The 17,414-nt window shown below is 27.6% G+C and overlaps 1 protein-coding gene across 3 annotated transcripts in view; it reads left to right on the top strand.

Moving 5' to 3' along the window:
• The window catches only part of unc-13, a 347,436-nt gene that overhangs the window by 85,720 nt on the left and 244,302 nt on the right, over positions 1–17,414 (top strand). For 2 of the 3 annotated variants that reach the window (XM_067268872.1, XM_067268873.1), the window contains exons 8-9: positions 4,942–5,290; positions 6,216–8,655. In XM_067268872.1, the coding sequence (XP_067124973.1) occupies positions 4,942–5,290; positions 6,216–8,655 (2,789 nt within the window). The remainder of the gene's footprint in view (positions 1–4,941; positions 5,291–6,215; positions 8,656–17,414) is intronic. The other variant, XM_067268874.1, reaches the window with a different exon arrangement.

The raw sequence follows: 17,414 nt of genomic DNA, 5'->3' as shown, positions 1-17,414 counted from the left end.
ACATAGAAAGAAATGTATGTATATCTGGAATTTAGTTTTATTTATTTAAAAATAAATGAAACTAAATTCCAGATATATATAAAAACATGCAAATTCTTTCATAGTAAATGATCTTAAACTATGAAAGAATTTGCATGTTTTTCCTCTGTAAAGTTCAATTTAAAGTAGTACTGTTAAGTACTTTGTGTTAAAAACTGTTCAATATGATAGGAATGTTTTGCATTTTGTATTTAATCCTCCAATTACAACTTAATCGACTTATTTTAGCTTATTTTGTTAAATAAAATTTGAGGTTTTGAAGAGTTTATTCGTTCATATTTGTAACATACAACAGAAATTAACTGTTGTGAAATTTTATACCCAAAATACATATACTGTGTACATTATTATGGTTTATTGAACACATATATACTTTTAGAATTAAAAGAAATATAGAAAATATTATATATGTATTTTTATTAACATAAATTTGAAAACAAAATAGGAAAATGACTTTTAGATTAAATAATATAAATTTTTATGTTGGTTCTTAATCACAAATTTCAAGAAAGTATAAGCATAACAAAATAATACACGGCAAAATCTTGAAAATAATATAAACATTCAAAGACACCTACTATACTGGTTCAGCAAGTACATTTATTGGAAAAAAATTAATGTTTTCAGTCACTTTCAGAGACCTTTGTCAGATTATTACATGCTTCCAAACAAGTAATAGCATTCAATTTATGGTAGCAAGACGTCTGAGTGTTTAACAACAAAACCCAGATTTTTAATTAATTAGGAAAGATTACCAAAATCAATGTTATATATCAGGGGTGGCCAACAAGTCGATCGCGATCGACCGGTCGATCGCCAAGCCAATTTCGGTCGATCGCTAGCGATGTCTTGACTTAATGTATTATATTTGTAACCGAACGCAACTGTATGCATGCAGTTATGACTCGACTCATAAGCAGTGAGTGCACTTCGTACTGAAACAGTGTATAAACATAGTATGTATTTTGCACTTCCCCTTCCCCACTTAGACTATGCCTATGACAACAAGTCGATTGCAACACATTTTTATGATAAAAAGTAGATCTTATGTGCACAAAAGTTGGCCACCCCTGTTATATATCATTTAATTGCACTTCTGTAATCCTGAGGTAATATTTAGTAAGTAATTTAAAAATACATTTATATATTTCTCTATTTGTTTGTACATCAATTACTTGTATTGTTCTTTAATTATCAGACTCTACAAACCAGATTTGAAACTGAATTAATTTGTTCTGCATTTAGTTTCACTGAATATGTAATAAAAATAATTATCTTAGCAGATAGTGAGGATTCCTTCCTTGTGTTCTTGACTAAGATAATGTAACACTACATATAATATTACAAACTGAAAGTTACTAAAAATTTGTTAATGAAATAAATTTATTTTATTAAATGTTACATTAAAAATACACTTTTTATTCCCAGGATCATTCAATACTGTTATTTTCAAATTTAATATTGGTATTTCGCCAAAGTATTGTTGATAATTTGTGAATCACAATATTGAATAATTGGAAAGAACAAATTTTCTAGTAATAAAATAAACTACAAATAAAATTTTTTTATGTAAATGAACCATATAGTTTTTGAAGTTAAGTTTAAAAAGAAAAATGCAATAAAATTTATTATAAAATGAATTTAATGTAATTACAAAGTTACAAAGTTAGAAATTAAAGAAGAAAATTTATTACATAGTCACATATTAATGTATCTATGGTTGATAAACTAGATAATTTTCAAGAATACTGAATTTTTAAATTTCAAATTTAAATAAGTTTAAAATTTAAATGTTACATATTAACATTTAAATCTAAGAATTTTTCCTGTTTCATAAATGTGTTCACACAAAAAAAAGTTCTGGCAACATGTAATACAGCACTCTTATGTTTATTAATGATATTAATAATTATATTTCTCAAAAGTTTGAATTTATAATTACCTAACAAATTTTATAAAAACATATCAGATTCAATTTTAAATTTCCATTCTGTTTGCTAATGGATAGAGAATCATTTACATAACATTGAGGTTTTAACTAGAATATAAATGAATTTTCGTATGTAATTGTTCATGTAATGATCTAGTTGAAATCTAGCACAAAATGTGAATGAAAATTTGTGAAATAATCAACGTTTTAGAGAGATCATTTCTGTATAAATAATTAAAAATGTAATAACATTCACTTTTTATAATATACTGAGATATTTTGTGATTATTGTAGGAAATTATAAAGAATTTTTTCATAAAAGTTTTATAATTTTTTTTCATTTGATTGTTGAAAATGGATTGGAAGTTTAAAAGTAATTTAAATAATAATCTTGCCAATGTAAACAAAGTTATTTGACACATATGATCTCTCATATGTATTTCATATATGTCATGTACAGTAGAGTCCCGTACAACACGGGGGATTCGTTATTAATTATGGGAAATTGTGTTATTGAAACCTGCATTATCACACGATTTATGAAAGTTTAAACCTTGGCCTATAAGTTTAAAAAAAAAGTATATCTCTGATCGACAAAATTCAGGGGTTGTTGCTTGCTTTATTTGCGCGTTGTACGGGACTCTACTGTACTTATCTACTTATCTCAACGGAGTTCTCAACTTGTCTTTTATAAAAACTGTCATTATAATCAAAATATGCCGATAGCCAAAATTTTAATCCAAATGTAATTGTTTTGACAATTTAATGGAAATCTCTAGTGCAAGATGTATAGAAATGGTAAAATAAATTGTTGAATGTTATAAGATAATCTTATATTTATTTTGTACTTTTTATAATTTTGCACTCATTATACTAAAACAGTAGAGTAGAACAGCAATTTCCCATTATAGGGTAGAGACCCCAAGTGATCACTAATTCTTATGTGGTTGCATAAACACTGAGAAGAGGAATAATAATCATGAAAAATCTTCAAAAGTGAATATATTGTGTGTATTTTTCCTTTGTCTTTCTTTGACAGTCAAAAAAAAAAAAAAAAAAAATATATATATATATATATATATATATATATATAAAATATATATATATAGACAACGTTCAATTGAAAAAGATAGACAAACAGCAGCAGCAAGAAAAAAAGATTAATGGATTTGTATGTATGAAAAACAAATTAGCCAGAAACAATAATTGCTAGAAAAAGAATATAATGCAGAATTTTTAAAATATGGATTTCTGTATAAGGAAGTTAATGGTGAGCATCTATCATTTCGTATAATTTGTAGCAAAACTTATGCAGATTTCAATGTCTTAAAGACATTTGGAAGCAAATCATCCAATGTGCATTGGAAAAACTATTATAATTTTCGGAAGAAAACCTTCCAACCTAAGACAGTTCAAAATGATAAATCTTCAAACTTATAATATTACAATAAAATAAAATTTCAAAGATAAATTTTTATAGTTTTTGGTTGTTATTTTTGTGTTATTTTTATGTTTTAGAGAAAAATATTAAAAATAAAATTAAAAAAAATTTATCAAATAAATTCTTTTAGGTATAGATTTAATGTTGAATCAAGAAAATTTGTTAATGTTCAAATGGAATTGTAGAAAAACAGCCTAGGAATCACTGGTATAGAATGTTGCATAACTTTTTATTCTGATTAGAATAAAGTGTGCACGTACAATATATTTATAGGTATAAAACAGTCCAGATACATTTTGGATTAAAAAATATGGCTTTTTATAATGGTAGTCATTGTAACTTCTAGTAGCAGCTTTAGTATTCTTCAGGAGATTGGGATCAGTCTGTAATTCACAGCATTTAGTATTTCTATGAATTACAGACTGATATAGTGTTTCTTAAAGAAATTTTATTATTAAAACAAAGTATAAAAGGAAAAATAATTGATAATTGGAATCATTGATGAAAAAAGTGGACAAACACAGTGGACATGCAGACAGCATCCTCAAAAAGCCAACTGTCCCTGCAAAAAGCGAATGGTTGAGAGCTCTGTCTGTTATATATTTGCTTAAAATTTATAATCATTTACTAAAAAGCTGTTTGTTTTTATTTTACCATAAGAGTTAATAATTAATACTTCTATTTTAGTAAAATTTATGAATATATTGAAATTATATTTTTCATATGTTTTTATAGTCATTTAAATCTATATCTAGTAAAACACAGCAAACTTTAAATCAAGGAGCCAATTTATTTTAATCTATGAGCATTTTCAAGAAAATTGATTTTCTCATCCTAAGCAATCTCAAACTATTACAGTAGTTTTATAATTTTGATCTTACAATTTTCAGTCAGCTAAGTTAAACTTAGATACATGAGTCAACTTTTAGAAAAATTTTGTTTAAATTTATTTCCAGAAAAGTGTGTTAAATATTTTTGAGAAATTTATTAAGCATCAATTTGATTTCTAGATTATAAGATCAGGTCTAAAATATCAATAATCTGAAATTAACTTTGTATGCTGAATACGCTGATAATTTTAAATGGTCAAATTAAACTATTTAGTAACTCTCCAAAACTTGTTTAAACTATTTAGTGTAAAAGTGAAAAATACTTTCATTATATTCATAAAAGCATCATTAAATGGATCACAAGAAACAGTGTATATATCAATGATTAAACATTTTTGAATTGAAAAAAATCAGTTCTTAAATACCAGGAAATTTGAAAGTAACAATATTTTTATAGAGAAACATTATAGTTAAATTATTGTGTAATAAATATGTCAAATTGTGGTATTCTAATAATTGTATGTTGAGATAAGAAACTTTTTAATATTGAATGCTTATTGCCATTTATTTGGACAATATTTGAAAATTAAAAGAAAAACATAAATTATAATTTATGAAATTTTGTCTGTGATTATAGAACAGTTAAGTTACATAAAATTATAATTGAATATACATTTTAAGACAAAAATTTACATCTATAGCTCCTGTTTTAGCTGGAGTTTCAGAAGACAGCGACTACACCAGTGACGTTAGTTATCCCACTGGCCAACACCCAAGTGCCTCTGCCCACCATCCTAATAGTTCTGCTTCTCAATTTGGTGGTCCCGCAGTATTAGCAAGAAGGGCGTCGGAATATGCTCCTCCCGAACCAGAAAACGTCAGTCCATATGATCAAAATAGCTCTTATAGAAATAATATGTATGTTAGGAATGAAGACGTCAACATGACTTACGGACATTCAAATTCAAATCGGAGGTACAATGATGTCGAATCAGACCCGCTGTATTACAATAGCCGACCGAATGACCGTGTCATAATGCACAATGACAGGTAATTAACTTTTACAAAAATATTTTGAATATTCTATAATTAAGAAATAATTATTTTAAAATATTAACTTTTTCTTAAAATTTTTACAATGTATTATATAATTATTTTTATTTATGTTCTTTAACATTGTGGAATTTCTTACATTTATCGATGTTAAATTAATTATTAATTTCATTTAAATTATTATGTAATAAGTTTTCTCTGTTTCAAAGAAATTTTTGTTTAAATGATAACTGTTACATTGTTAAAAGTTTAAAGACAATAATATCATTTATTTAAATTCACATAACACCATTCAATTTAAAGTAATATTTAATTTCTATTCAAATAAGATACTTATCATAAAAAATTTACATTGAAATTATTATTAGTATTGTTTGAAATCTATAATAAATTATATTCTTATTATATTTAATTTTTTCACTTAAAAGTTTTCAATATTTAAAAAAAACAAATCCTTGATATGAATATATTTTATTTTTACAGTTTGCTAATTAATTATAATTTTCTTTTTAATAATATGTATTCAGATTAAAACTTGTTATTGAAGTAATCACAATACATCTTATTGTCATGTTAATTAAAATGAACTGATGTGTAATTAATGAATTAAATTAATTGCTTTCATATAGTGATTTTGTGTTAACTGTTAGTTAAAGGATGCAACTGGACAATATTTTATAAATAAATAAGAAAATAATTTATTTTATGTAAAGATTTTTGTATTTTTTTTTATTTGTAGATTATTATTGAGTCTGTGTTATTTAATCTAATAATTACTTATTCTAATCTATTTTTTCTTCTTATATATGTGTTCAAAATTTTCAGAAACACATTATTTACTTGGTGAAAAAATAAATTTATTTTCGTATAAATTAAAGAAATTCTTAATAACAAAATTAAAAATTTTTATTTTATATTTTAGTGGATACAGTTATGGGAGAAGTACCATGAGTCAACAGAGTACTGAAGAATATGAAAATCACACAAGCTATCCAGTTAATGAGAGAAATATGGGATCAAATGCACAATTTTGGGAAGAAGACGAAGAAGAAGATCCTGAAGAAGCATTACGTAGAGCGAAAATGAAAGAATCTGATCGTTGGACAAAACGTAGGCGTAGTTTAGACAGGCAACTGGGTTTTGATGATGGGCCTGTGGAAGATCGAACTGCAAATAATTACAATAGAGATTCATATAATTATCAAGATAGTGTTGATGTTTATAGACAGGAAAGTTACGAAAGTTATGGAGACAGTCATGAAGAAACAATTGTACATGAAAATAAAGTCTGGGAAGGGAAAACAGAACCAAAGCAAATTTATGAGCAAAAAATTCCTCCACATGAACAAAAAGCTATGTATAATCCAAATGTACATAATAAAGTTGTTTTAAAAGAACCATATAGAAACCATCCCGTTAGCAAAGAAAATATTCCAAAAGATTCTTATGGAAGAAATGAAATGTATGAGCATCCATATCCTAATAAAACGGCACATAATAGAAATGAAATGATGGAAAAGAATGTGCGAAAAGATATGGCTATAAGAAATGATGCATTTGGAAGAAAACCAGAAATTGTTCAAAATGAAGGATTTCCCAGAAAAACATTGCCCCAAATTCCTCCTGTAAGACGTGAAGTACATGATCGGAATAAAGATCATAGACAGCCAGCATTTGATAGAAAAGAAATCCCACGCAATGAAAAAGATCATAGGCATGATACATTTGAAAGGAAAGAAGTGTTATATAATGAGAGAGATCATAGGCACAATACTTTTGAAAGAAAGGAAGTATTATATAATGAAAAAGACCATAGGCACAATGCTTTTGAGAGAAAAGGTGTTCCATATAATGAGAAAGATCACAGGCATGATGCTTTTGAAAGAAAAGAAGTCATACATAATGAAAAAGAGCACAGACTTGATAATTATGAAAGAAAAGAAGTAATATACAATGAGAAAGATCATAGACAAAATGCTTATGAGCGAAAGGAACCTATATACAATGATAAAGAGCATAGGCATGACGGTTATGAGAGGAAAGATGTCTATAAAAATGAGAAAGATCATAGACATGAAACTTATGAAAGGAAAGAAGCATTATATACTGATCAAGATCATAGGCCTGAAATATACGATAAAAAGGAAATTCATTATAATGAGAAGAATCAAATACATGAAACTTACAACAAAAAGGAAGTATTATACAATGATAAGGAACATAGACCTGAAGTAATTAGTAGAAAAGATGCTCATACTAATAAAGAGCATAGATTTGAAACGTATGAAAAGAAAGAGACATTACATAATGAAAAGGATCTTAGGCATGAGAAAAAAGAGATGTTTAATGAAAAAGTTCAAAGACCAGAAATGCACAATAGAAATGAGTTTGTTCATGGAAATAAAGAGCAAAGACATGAAGTCTACGATAGAAAAGATGCTTTAATTAGTGATAAAGATCATGTACAAGAAATGCATGAAAGAAAAGAAGTGAGAATTGATAATGAACATAGGCCTGAAATGTATAATAGAAAAGATGTCTACAATGATAAAGACCATAGACGTGAAATCCATGATAGAAAAGAAAATTATAATGGCAAAGAACACAGACAAGATTTTGTAGAAGACATTCATGAAAGAAAAGATGCATATAGTGAAAGGGATTATAAACCAAAGCAACAACATGATAAGAAAGATGTATATAATGAGAAAGATCACAAACATGAATTATCAGAGAGGAAGGAAGTATTTAATGATAAGGATCACAGGCACGACATGCATGAAAGAAATGATAAAACTGTTAGACATGAATTGTGTGATACAAATGAAAAAGACCACAGACAAGAAATACATAACAGAAAAGAGATGATGAATGGAAAAGAGATACATAATAGAAATGAACTGTTTGATAAAAAAGATGTAGTTGTGAAAGAAGCACAAAACAAACATGAAATAATTGAAGAAGTAAATGATAAAAATGCATATGACAGAAGAGAACTTTATGAACAGGAAGACAGTAAGACTACAGATGAAGATTATTATGAAAATCAATGGGAAAGTCAGGAAGAGCCATTACAAGATTCAAAAAGTGAATGGGATAGTATGGAAAAAGAGGAGGAAATAATAGAAGAAGATGAAGAAGAAGAAGAACAACAACAACAACAAACTGAAATTATGAGGCCAAGTGCAGCAAAGGTATCGCCTAACAACGAAACTTCTTTAGAGACTTCAGCAGTTCCAGAAATTGAACCCATAAGAATAGAACCAGCAATACCAGAATTAGTTACAGCAGATGGTCAAATGTCTCGAGCAAAGATTCGATGGATCACTGCCTTTAACAAAATAGTAGCACAATTAAATGAGGTAAAATTTTCTTTTATTGATTTACTATTTAAAAATTGAATAAAATTTAAAGTTTAAAATTTTACACAAAAAAATTTTTTTATCATAAAAAGTAGAATATATTTTGATCTTGATGAAATCAAATTAAAATTTAATCAATTTTCAAACTATTATATTTAAAAATAGCAGTTTTGTCTTTCCATTATAATACTTAATTCTAATTAAATTTTTTGAAAATGAGATTTCTATTTGTAAAACTCATTTGATTAATTCCTAATAATAATTAGAAATAGTGGTAATCATTTCTAATAATAAAAATATATTTAAAATTATGCGTAATTTCTGTTTTTAATTTTTGAAATAATATTTGTGTCTAAAACTTTTTGAATTTCCTAGCAGTTTAATGAAAGCAAACAACAATCATTAATTTTATTTATCCAAACAAACAATACATTCATATAATACAGTAGTAATGAAATTTTAAATATTATCATAAATTACAGCTTTTCTACATTAAAGCAAATAATATGAAAATTCATTTTAATAATTGTGGAGCAGCTGTGTTTGATCAGAAAATGGTTAATGAGTCTCAGGAGAGATAAAATGGAATTAGTATCTCATTTACTACAAAAGATATATTTATGAGTTAATAAGATTAGTACTAGTTTTTGTTCATAATTCTTTCTCTCTCAAAATAACAAATACCGAAGTTTGATTAAATCCATTTAAAGGTATGTAAATTATTAAGAAAAAAAGCATGCATACATATACAAGGTTTAAAAAAATAACAACTTAATGTTAAATTGTTTCTAGCTATAATAGTCTCAATATTATTTAATTTGAATTTTTAAATTACAAAACTTGATTTCTAATATTTTTTTTTAGTTATTAAAAAAACCATTTTAATAGAGCCATTTAAAATATTTACTTACCAAAATGGAAATATTTGAAGAAATTAATAAATTTGTTATTACTGCAGTTAGAAATAGATGCAACGTAATTCCAGTATGCACATAATTTATGTAAATTTTAGCATATTTGTAAATCTTCTCAGATGGTCTGTCAACTCAATTAATATGAATCATTTTCTGCAATGAAAAAGTGGAAATTCTAATAGGGGTGTGATAATGATAATTCTGAATAAGTTGAAATTTGCAAAATTTAATAAACTGAAGGTACAAAAAGAAAATTGTTTAAATAACCAAGGAAAGTTCTGAAAATTAAAGTATTCAAAATAGATACAGCTTCTAAATTAATGTCAGTTTTATTAAAAAAATTCAAACAATTTATATTTTGTTAGTAAATTTTTATTTTTTCCCCTCCTTACATTTTGTACAAAGAAACCATTAGAAGCTGAGAATTCATTTTAATATTTTGAAGATTATTTTTATTCTTTTCTTTAAAACTGTAATACACTCAAACCTGTTTTTGTGCGGTCTATTTTTGTGCGATTTGTTTTGTGTAATTTTTTGTGTGCAGTATATGAATTTTAATCTAATTGGTATACTGCACAAAAATAATTGCACAAAACACATTGCACGTATAAAAAATCACACAAAAAAAGACCACACAAAAACAGGTTTGAGTGTATATTAATAAAATGTACAGTTTATTAAGTTATATAATTCTTAAATCTTTTCACTGCACACATAATAGATTGGTTTTGTACATATTAATTTAATTTAATTGAATATTTAAAATTTTTAAATAATAAAAACAGAATAAATTCACTTAAAAAGGCATAAAAAATCTCATCGAAACTTTGCAGTGTAAATTAATTAAGAAATTATCCAAAGATTTTAATTCTTTATAATCAACAATTTGAAATAATTTAATTACTCTAATTAAAATTTTACACTGAATATTTGTTTTTTTAATTACTTTTAGTTATATCATAATAAAAATTTTATCATCAATAACTACTTTTAAAATATAAACAATTACAATTTTTATTAAGTTAATATGTTTGCATCATTATTAATGATATCATAAACTTCAAATCTATTTTAGTGTTGTTATAGGTGATTTGCAAGAAAATTCTATCAGGTAAATGCTAGAGATTAATTTAAAATAATTTATTTTATATCCTATTATTTGAGTTTTTACACATTAGAGTTAATTCTAGATATATGAAATGATGGTTGTTTTACTTATAACTTACCTTCTTATTCTGAAATAATGGGAGGAACAGAGATGTTAAAAAGATCAATGTTTCAGAATAACTACATATAATTATAAGTGTAAAAAATGCTTCAAATATAATTAAAATCATTTTAGTTATATTATTGTTGGATTTCTCCTTTATACAAAAGTATATTACCATTATATGCTGTAGAAGCATCATTCACCAGGATTTGACTAACTGGAGATACAATCAATCATGATTAATCAGTTGTTGTTGTTTAAAAAATTTTAGATTACATACAAATGAATGTAAAACAATTGAATTTAAACTTGTAAATTTAATTATTCTATTATGTAGGTTTTCTTTTCAAGTCACAGTAATTACAATGTTGTGCAGTCAAATAAATAAAAATACAGTATTTTAAATGGGAATTCTATCTGGGTGCATTCTTCCTCCTCCTCCTCCTCATTATCTCAGATAATAGTTTCTACTGTATAGTTTTTTTTAAACCATATTTAACAGTGAGTAGATATATGTTTGTAAAAATAATAGTAAGCTTTATTATTTTCTAAAGAGATGATATCAAAATAAATATATCAAAACAATAATTTTTGATTGTGTGTATATTAACTATATATTATTTATTTTTTAAATTAAAATAGTAAGTATGTTGATTACTAAAGTTATATTTATACTTACTTTTTAGTTGAAATTTTGAGCCAAACAATTACAGAAAATTCAGTAAAAAATTATTATTAATTTCAACAGACATTAAGTAAATCCAAGATCTGATGATAAAAATATTTGGCAAAATAGCAATATTACTTTTTCTTGAAATATAATTAATTTTTCCTTAATTAGCATTATTCCTTTCTTTATTTAAAGTCTTACTTTCATTTGGAAACTAAAAGATTGAATCTTGTTTTTAGTTGGCTATTAAGACAAATCAATTTTTTAGATCTTACTGAATAAAACAGATGTCAATTTCAGTTAAATAATTAATTCAACCTGACACCGTAATGGTATATATTCACAAATGGTTAGAAATAATTATAAGCTCTAAATACTTGAAGATCTTTGTAAAGGATGATATTATAATTTGATAAGATTTCTATTAATTTTCTCTGCATACAATATATATGTATGCTTGTAATATAACAGTAAAGAAAATTATTTGATATCTGTACTTGAAAGGAACTTATATTATCAGAAATTGGCATAAATCACAAATAATAGATTTATAGTGGAACAACTAAATACATTGATCCTCAACAGAACTTTTTCTGAAAAAAAATATTTAATTATTATGGTGATGAAGCTAATATTATCTCCTAATTTTGACTTAAAAGTTTAAAAAATTAAAATGAACATAAATATAATCAATTCTTGGTTGAACTTTCAGATAGAACTAATTAGCATTTTTATACAGATTCTTAATGAATGATTTACTTATGAACTGAAGTATCTGGGTAGTTAGTAATTTCCAGTGTACTGTATACATATACCTGTATACCATTTCAGATGAGCCAAATATAGATTATTTGGTTCTGTATTTAGATATACTGTGTATACTTCAGAAATAAAAGCAATACAGGTAATGCATATAATAAGGAATTATCCTTAGACTTTTTGGATGGAAAAAACAGTCTAAACAAAGAAGAGACCATTCTACCATTTGTAATTTGACAGTAAGTATTATGGTAGATATAATATCTTGTTACATATATAATAATATTTTTTACTAAATAATTTATTAGTTTCTTCATATTTAAGATCTAAGTTACACCAATATAATCTGTTTCACTATGATCTAAAAAATTGATCATAAGAATACTTAAAAATAAAATTCTGTTGAAGTTCAAGTTATATCTAAGCTGGTGGTTATAAAAATGTAGTATTTTTGTTCTTTAGAAGCCTTAGAAAAAAGCATACTTTGTAATGTTTGCATTACCAGGTCAAAAGGTATATTAGTAAATATAAAATCGATTTCTTGTAATTCTTTAATCTTGTTAAATCATGTTAAGCCTATCACCAATTGTACTCTTACTTACTTGACAATTATGATGTGATAATTTATACATTATTCTGTCACAATTTTATATTTCCACAAATTAAGTATCTGTTAGACTTTTTTTTTCTGATACTTAATGTGCTGATATTATCTTGAAAATTAATTTTTATTCTTTATTTTTATCCTGATGTAATCAGTGAAAATTTAACATTTTTTCCTGAATTAAAGTAGCAGTCTGCTATTTTATAAAATATTTTATTCATTTATTATTTTAAAATATCATCTGATAACATAATTTGGACAATTTTCTCTTTCTTTTTCACTCATACACATGAATAGCAGAAATTAGTGTCATGATCTCCATTATTTTAGTATTTTTACTTTTTGGAGAGGAACCTCCTCACCTAAACATTTTTTGTATGTAATGTATATTAAGTGAAATTTTGGGAAGTTAATAGTAACAGTTCTGGGTCTTTCAGAGGTTCAGAAAAACCCATTTCAAGGCCCCACTATATTAAAGAAGGCCTTAATAATATAATTTTATAAAAATGAAGGTGTTATTTAGGTATAAATGTTCCTGTTTGTTGTGTGTGACTGGTCTGCAGTTCAATATGTTGAGGTAGGAAGAGAATCAAATAGGAAAATTGATAAGTTTTAAGTTAAAAACTTTAAATATTGCAAGTTTTTATTTAAAAATTTTAACGTAGATAACTTCTCAATTAAGATGTCGACTTTTTTATTATTATTGTAAACGTCTTAATAATACGATAGCACATGTTTGTCATATCTAACAACTTTCTAGTTCTTAATGGTGTTTCAAACTTCAGATCATAAATGGCAAGTTCCTTTTACTTCTTGTCTCCAAGTGTACAAGAAAAATTTTCAAAATCTCTCCTTTAATTTCATCACTTTCGGATCGTTGGTGCGAGACAGGAAACAAGACGATAAAAATGGGTTATATTTAATAACTTAACAACCAAATTGAAGTTGCGAACGGGGTACCATAGAAAATAATCGTGATTGATGACAGGAGGTAAGAGAAGCGAAGTAGATATTTGTTAAAATGTACTCTTTTTGACAGAATATTTTTAATATATTAATAATATTAATCCCGATCGGTGGTAGGGATAGAAGCGAAGTCGAAGTGACACCACCACGCCAGCATTAATCATGTTATGCTATTAGCTGCGAGTCATCACTCTTAATTACACTTTAATGAGCCGCTTCGAATCGCCTTGGCGTTCGATAGAAAGACCTTCGACTTCTGTTTTTGTTGTAAAAACTCCCAGGAAACTCGTCTGAAACAGATTGCTTTCGACGTCTGAACGTTTCTGCCTCAAAGATTTGGGATTTAGACGTCTGCTCGGATGATAACGACAGTTGTAAAATCTGATAGAAAGCAGTTTCTCTACTCGTTACGTCCTCTATCTATCTCAACCTTTATTGTTATATTGTTCATGTATCACGTTGGCTAACTGATACAGTTGAATAGTTTTCGCTTTAAGTTAACTATCCGCCTTACATTCTGCCAGTTTTATGAACGGAAATTGTCGACAGACGTCCGGGACGTTCTCAATAAAACGGTACGGATTTGACTAATCATAAAAGCATTTAACTCGATTTAATTATACCATTTATGCGTTTAATGTAATTTACGAATAGATCACATCAGGATTTGATCGCATAGTTTGTTTACAGGTTTAGGAGCCTAATTAAGATGGATTTCCGATTGCACGAATACGGTTTAAATTCAGTTGGATTAATTCATTTTGAGAATTTTCAGATACCAAAATCCTCTCCATTCTTCGGTATCCGGTAAGATTTCTTAATACCAAAAGCCATTTCCGAACTGCTTTGTTTCCTGGAGCGTTAAATGACGTTTTTCATTCCTCTATTCTGCGATCTTAACTCGTAATGAACGTCAGGACCGATTAGTTAAGCTAAGAAAAGACAAATATTTATGTCATCGCTTGGTTCCGAGTTATATAAACCGGTTGAATCGGCGGAGGAAATCTAGATGGATGGAGATGAAGATAAGATACGCGTGTCGAACACAAATTGTACGTGCCACCTAAGCGATTAGAAGGCTGCTCGACTCTAGAAAGACTCATAAATTAAACGAGCACTTTTGAAATTAATGAATTAGTTGGTACGTAGTCTTTCTATAAAGATCCAGCTTTGGAATTGAACGTAATTAATTAAAAAAAAATTAAAGTAGATACGCCAGCGAAGTATAGTAAAAATAAAGTATGGAAATATACTCATTACCTCACTGTCAGGATAAATCGAAAAATTGGCTTATAAATTTAAAAGTTAATGGAGGAGAAAGAGACAAAAGATGTAGTCGGAACGATTTGAAAGCTGTATTCTCAGAGGATGTGAAGTTATTTCCCCCTCCACATCTTATTAATTTAGCCAATAAAATTCCTATCTAATTTATTTTTTTCTGTGCCGGCCGTAAATTATGAGTGACGTTAGAAAAAAAGGCTGGTGAAACCCGGTAAACAAGCGTTAATTTTATCTTCAAGTCGAGAAATTTTTGCTTTGTTCTTTGGATTTTTGGGCTCTGTATGGAGACAACTTTAAAGTAATAAGTTATAAACACGCTTTTAAGATTATTAACTGCGGCATAATTATAATCATAATTCTCTAATGGAAATATAAGCCGATGTTAAATGAGAGTTGAAGTTAAGGTCCAACGTAGTTACAGTAAATAATATTAATGCATTAATAGTAGCTTTACTCCATTTATCTCGTTCAAAATGGGATATTAAACTGATTTGTTTGGATTTAATATAATAAATAACGCGTTTTGGCTCGTTTAGATCTTAGCAAATGTTAGTTTTCCAGATCTTTCAGTACAGATGCTGCTTAGAGAGAATTAATGGCAGTAACGATTTTATAATTTCGTATAATTACCGACTCGATAACATAACAAGCAAGTCTAGAGGAATAATTTTAAAACGTGGAAATTCGTTTTGTAGAAGAGAGACTTTCTACTTCTGTTTGGAGGTGGACTAATTCAAATTTTGGGAATGTTTAATTTTGCGCTACGCTAGAATTAAGCTAATTTTCATATAAGAGGGATAAATTTAACTTTAACTCTCCCTTTAATGGGATTTACGAATTATAAACGTTAAGAAGAACCTGTTTCTGGTTCAGTGCTTAAAGAGTTCGTACATATTTCATATAAAATGGACGAAAAAGTTTTATTGCCGCTTTCAAGGTCGATTTTATGGCTTCCGTAAATTGATTCAGGTTAGAATTTATTGTTTGAAGCTGACGGGAACCATCGTTGTGAAAATTGTATATTGGAATGATATTTACGAATGGAATTTTAAGTATATTTTGATAAACGAAATTTCTGTATCGGTAATTTAATATAGTTAGTTCTACAGTGGGATTTTCGAGGGATTTTTCTCTGGATCGTTTCCTGTCGATGCAGATAGCAATCCAGTGCTATCCACACATTGCTAAAGGCCAATCGATGACGTTCCTATTTTTCTGCGTGTCCGAAATTGTTTATTTTTCGGAGAAGAGAATCATCTGCTTCCTTTTTTTTCTGAAGGGATCCTAATCAATCTAGAAAACAATCGACAAAACGAAAATATTGTGTTTCTTCTGCGAAATTTTTTCCTATAGTTAATCGAAAAAATGTACAGAATAGCAAATAGCATTTATTCTCTTGCGCGAAAAATTTCATACCTTAATTGATAACTGATAAATACGATTTTTGTTTGAGATTTCACCGCAAAAAGCTCTCATCCGATCGAGTTTTTCCCCCCACGCAATATCGATTTCGGATAGTTTTATCTAACTAGCTACCTGCTTAAGTTTCGTATAAACGAATGCAACTGCCCGGATAATGAGAAATATTGATGAAATTAGTGAATATTTCACGTTAACTGTAATGCATAAACTTGGGATTGCGAATGGGTAAATGCCCATTGATTGGATTATCACCTTCTGGAGGTTACCTCTCCGATCGATCATTTAACCGACTTCGTTCAATTTTATCCCGTATTTTTGTTACTATAATAGCACTCTTATGTAGGATAAGGTTCACTAAAGTACCGTTTCGATTGATTTTTTTTTTATTTACTAATAAAAATACAAGAGAAATCTCTCGAGGCATAGCGCTCCATATAAGCATCCAAAACGTTGTGGTATGGTCGGCAGACCGTGTCCTGTAACGTCCAAGATTGTGTTGCATCCAAACCCCTTATACGGATTTTGTTAGACAGAATGATGGATGCGATCCTGTCACCTTTCCAGACACTAACTGCATCGTTGTCTTGTCTGCATTGTAGAGACATTCGACCATTTCGATGGCTTCCATCATAGACGAGTGTCCATTTCTCTAGCATATTTTTTTCCTCCTCCTTTTTTTACCCCTTTCCCCTTCTCCATGTAGAAGCATTAAGTTTCCTGGCTTCTCTTCTCGTTTTAACAAAACTCTCCAGAGTTTTCAACTTAGGAATTGCCGACCGTGTTTAAGAGGTCGTTCTGCAATTTTCTTAGTATCGGCTACTACTACTCTCTAAGTGCTTTTACTGTTAACAGTACACGGGCGCTCGATGCTTTAACACCTTGTTAACTGTTACACGGGCGCTCGATGTTTTCTATCGATCAGAATGGCACGGT

This window comes from Centruroides vittatus, unplaced genomic scaffold (genome assembly GCF_030686945.1).
Source record: "Centruroides vittatus isolate TY-2023 unplaced genomic scaffold, ASM3068694v2 contig_341, whole genome shotgun sequence".
Classification (NCBI taxonomy): domain Eukaryota; kingdom Metazoa; phylum Arthropoda; class Arachnida; order Scorpiones; family Buthidae; genus Centruroides; species Centruroides vittatus.
The sequence above is the reverse complement of the archived record's forward strand: the minus strand, read 5'-3'. Positions and strand labels throughout refer to the sequence as shown.